The sequence below is a fragment of the Poecile atricapillus genome, chromosome 4 (assembly GCF_030490865.1).
Source record: "Poecile atricapillus isolate bPoeAtr1 chromosome 4, bPoeAtr1.hap1, whole genome shotgun sequence".
In the NCBI taxonomy this organism is placed as follows: Eukaryota; Metazoa; Chordata; class Aves; order Passeriformes; family Paridae; genus Poecile; species Poecile atricapillus.
This window is the reverse complement of record NC_081252.1, coordinates 52,850,273-52,854,605: the sequence shown is the minus strand read 5'-3', so window position 1 is coordinate 52,854,605 and position 4,333 is coordinate 52,850,273. Positions and strand designations below refer to the sequence as shown.

At 53.3% G+C, this 4,333-nt stretch overlaps 1 protein-coding gene across 1 annotated transcript in view; it reads right to left on the bottom strand.

The window, feature by feature from the left end:
- Positions 1-3,730: 3,730 nt before the first annotated feature.
- PHOX2B (paired like homeobox 2B) overlaps positions 3,731-4,333 on the bottom strand; it is a 2,387-nt gene continuing 1,784 nt past the window's right edge. Inside the window, exon 3 of the mRNA XM_058838408.1 lies at positions 3,731-4,296. Within this exon, the coding sequence (XP_058694391.1) occupies positions 3,841-4,296 (456 nt within the window). The 3' untranslated portion in view covers positions 3,731-3,840. The remainder of the gene's footprint in view (positions 4,297-4,333) is intronic.

The following is a 4,333-nucleotide window of genomic DNA, read 5'->3' as shown; positions in this document are numbered from 1 at the left end:
TGTTGGCTTCATATTTCTTAGTAGAAAAATGAATGTTTGCATTGTCATGCATCCATCAAAGAGATTCATACTGCAATCAGGAATTAATTTTTCTCTTCAAGTATCAGAGAGAAGGAAGTGAAAGTGTGTGCAAGAGCCAAATCCAGCATCAGACCTGAATTCTAACTCTTGGTATTTAGAAAAGCAAACAATGAATCACTCAAATTGTTCCAAACACACAATGTGAATTTACCTCAGAGCTCTTAAAAATGCAATATGTTCATACTGAATTTGAGTTGGATTGTATAATGAATTATCCTTTATTTGAACAATGTAAGGGCATAAACCAAATAAAAATAACCCCCCTACATTAATTTCTTTACTGGAGCATGTTTTGGCTTCTTAGGTCCTTTTGCCCAGACCTCCTTGCTTTGTGAGCCTCAGAGCACCTCTTAGTGTTGAGGATCATCTTGTCTGTTCAGCTCTCACCAGTACCACTGGTAAGCAGCCTTTTGGCATCCTCTTTCTGCCTGGCCTCCTGCTGGGTACCCCATGGCCATCCTCTAGCAGCAAACCTTAGGTTATTTATCTAACTGATACTCCTTTTCAAACTCCTGCCTTTTCAGACAGGCAGGAGAAGTAAACTTCGTGTATTTTCAAACCATCCATTTCTATTTGTCTGAGCAATCATGAAGGTTGATGAATTAGCCATTCCAACTGGTCTGCCACAGACCCCCTGGTCCTTATGAATGAGGAGTGTCATGTGCCACAGGCCTCCCATGGTTCCCCTTGCCATGGGGTTAACCAGAAAATGGAAAGCAGGGGCTGGGGAAAAGACTTAGGGGTCAGTGACAGAACAGAATTCTTCAAAAAGATGGTAAGTTTAGATACCTAAGTGAAAAACTGTGCTCAGAAATACAGCGGTGATCGTAGCTCTGCATGAACCATTATAGAGAGAGACACTGCGCTGTTTGGTACTATCCTAGCATCTTTTCTGCAAGGCATCTTCAGAAACAGGAGAGAGTGGTTCTGTGTCTGGAAAATCTGTAGAAGTTTGAGCCATAGGGACTGTGGGAGACATAAAGGAATGGACTATTTAACTTACCAGGAAGAAGATAGATCAAAATGCGAACCAGTTTACAGTGTGAGAAAAGAGAGGTCTAACAGATCAGCAGCTAGATCCACTGTAGGAAGTTGAAGCCTTTGCATTAGAAATAAAGCCCAAGTTTTAGCAGACAAAATAGTGAACTTGGCCAAAAAATAGTAGTGTGTTGTCATCCCTTGATGTTTTCAAATCACTACTGCACGCCATAAAATCTAACCTCATCATCTTCACATGGCAAGGCCTGACCAGAAGAGATACCTCTAAATCACCCTTGGCTGGTTGGCTGCTTTACTGGTAATACAGGTCTCTCCTTTTCTAAAAGCTCAGGGGCGATTCAGCCACGGTAAAGCAGATTGAGCACTGCAGCTTCTCCAGCAGGAAAACGTTTACATGTAGATCACTATTAGCAGAGCTGCTCTGAAGTCTACAGCTGGGTAATTCCTAGAGGCAGACCATTTACTTTTAACAAAGATATTCTTAGACTGTGGAATCACTTTTGGAAGGAAAATTAAAATGACAAAATCTGCCCACATTAAAACAAAACACATATTAAAAAAATGCATTCAAGTTGTGTTCCTCCAGGAAATACACTCCCTATTTTATTGTAGCATTTTAAACCCGATGATTCAAGTATTTTATTAGTGAAACAGCACTTACTCCATTTGCCACATTTTTAATCGTGCTCTCCTCAGCCCCCCAGCCGTGCAGATGTTGCACACTGCAGATGACAAGGCCCTTGCTAAGTTTGCTTCTCTGCCAAGCCGACAGACATTGCTTTCTTTTTTTTCCACGGACTGTGCCAGAGTCAGAGAGAGTTCATCGCCCCCATGTCCTTGCAGCGAACCCGCGAGTGCCCGGCCGCAGGAGCTGCCCTGGCAGGGGGCACAGCCATGAGCAGCGACCCCTCCTCTTCTCGGGGAGGAAACCTGACCTTGCCTGAGGATTTTCGACGGAACGGGTTGCCTGCTCTACTTGGCCTCTCCGGGTGTCTTCAGCTCCTCCGTGCCCCGCATGGGCTCCGCCGCCCGCTCCCCCGGGGCCGGGCCGGGCCGGGCGCTGCCCCGTCCCGCTGGTCCCGCTGAACGCAGCCCAGTCCCGTGTGTGAGGCCACCCAGCGGCTCCCGGCCCGGGAGGGAGCCGAGCCCGCGGCCGCGCAGTCCCCGCGGGCGGCCCCGCTCTCTGCCCTCGCTGTCGGCAGAGGGATTCAGCAGAAGTGCTGCTGGAAGGGCTGCAGAAGGCTCTCCGCCCGCCGGCGGCACACCGGGCCTGTGGGTTTTGCCCTTTTTGTTTTAACGGATATCGTTTAATATTGTCCATCTCCAGTTTCCGAGGTAGTGACAAAAGGTCAAATCTGACACACCTTCCTCCCCCCAATCAGCCCGTTTGCAAATAATTAATAAGGGCACAATTAGGCAGTAATGGTGGGACGGGCATTTATGGTCTTCCTGACGGTAACGGAGATTGATGCTACTGAGCAAATCTTCTTTTGATGACACGGTTCAGGTTCTGCGACGTACGCCTTGGATCTCTATCAGAAATAACCCCGAGACCTCCCCCCAAATAAAGCCCTAACAAGAAGTCAAAAGAGCACCATAACTACGTTTGCTTTTGGCTTTTATTATCAACAATCAATTAATGGTACACTCTTGGAAAACTATATGCACATGTAGAAATATTTCCCCTTTTAAATAGAAGCATTCATTTTAACCACATATAAATAAATCTGGAAACCCTGAACATAATTTATGACCATTATGCTCACAAACATATTCCAACAGGTAGGGAAAAGGAAAAAATGAGACGACATGCAACCAATAATAAAAATATATATAATTGCCTGAACCTGGTCTCTCTAAACGCAAAGGGAACCGAACCCGTGAGAACCTTATTTCTCCATAAAGACACGCCATAGAGACTACGAGAAGGGAAAACATTATTCATACGGTCAACTAGACAAGTCTGTACTGATATTAACACTATACAGTTGAGTCACAGAACACAGTTGTAGAAAGACACGGAAAAAGAGAAAGCATACCTGGCGACATTCAACTAAGAGCTATAGTTTGTGCCTTTTAAAATAAAATTAGAAAACCCTAACGGAGATGCCTAAAAACTGCGTAGACCGTGTAATAATAATAATAATTAATAATAATTAATTAATAATAAATACAGGCCGCCCGCCGTGAGGAGCGCGGGCCCTGCAGGGGCCGGATCCGCGGTACAGGAAGCGGCGGCGGCCGCCGGGTTAGAGCTGAGCCCGGCGGGGCTCCGGCGGCGGCGGCAACGGAGAGACCCAAGACCCAACGAAGGGACGGAGACACCGGACGGTGGAGGAAGGACCACCCCCAGGAGCGGGGCCGGGGTCGGCCGGAGGGTGGCGGGAGAGGAGGGGAGGAGGGGAAGAAGACACTTTGTCCCTCCGGCTGACCGCGAAAAGGAACTTAAAAAAACCCCACGGGCGAGGAGGGTGCCCCCCCTCGCGGCCGGGCCGCCCGCGGGCACAGTCCCCGCGGCCCGCCGCTCCCCCGCGCCCGCGCAGCGCTCCCCGCCCGGCCGCCCCTGCCCCGCCCCGGCGGAGGCGCTGCGGGGCCGGCCCCGCCGCCGGGCCGGGGGCGAGGGGAGCCGGGCGCGGCCCCCCGTGGGGGCGCGGGGTCCCTGCCCCGCGGAGCCCGGCGCAGCCCGGGCCCCTGGTCATTGCTATGGGCGGGCGGCGGATACTAATGAGCGGGAGGGGCCGCCGCCGCCGCCGCCGCCGCTCAGAACATGCCGCTCTTGACGAGGCTGCCTTTGGTGCCTCCGGGCCGCTGCAGCGAGGAGAGGACGCTGGCGAAGGGGCCGCCTAACGAGTCGGGGATAGAGGTGATGGGCCCGGGCCCCGGCGCCCAGCCCTGTCCCGGCCCCGCCGCCGCCAGCCCGCCGGGCCCGGCCGCTCCCTTGCCCGGCTCGGCCCCCGGCCCGCCGGGCCCCGCCGCTCCCTGCCCGGCGGCGGGGCTGGGCCCGCCGCCACCGCCTCCGCCGCAGCTGGGAGCGGGGTTGGGGTTGGGGCCGGGGCCGCCGGTGCTGTCGGGGTCGGTGCTCTTGGCCTCCTTGCTCTCGTCGTCGCGGGAGGCGTCCGACTTCTTGCCGGCCGCCCCGTTCTTGGCGGCCGCCGCCGCCGCCGCCGCCGCCCTCTCCTGCTTGCGGAATTTGGCGCGGCGGTTCTGGAACCAGACCTGGGAGGGGGAGCAAGGGGCGGGCAGCACGGCGGCA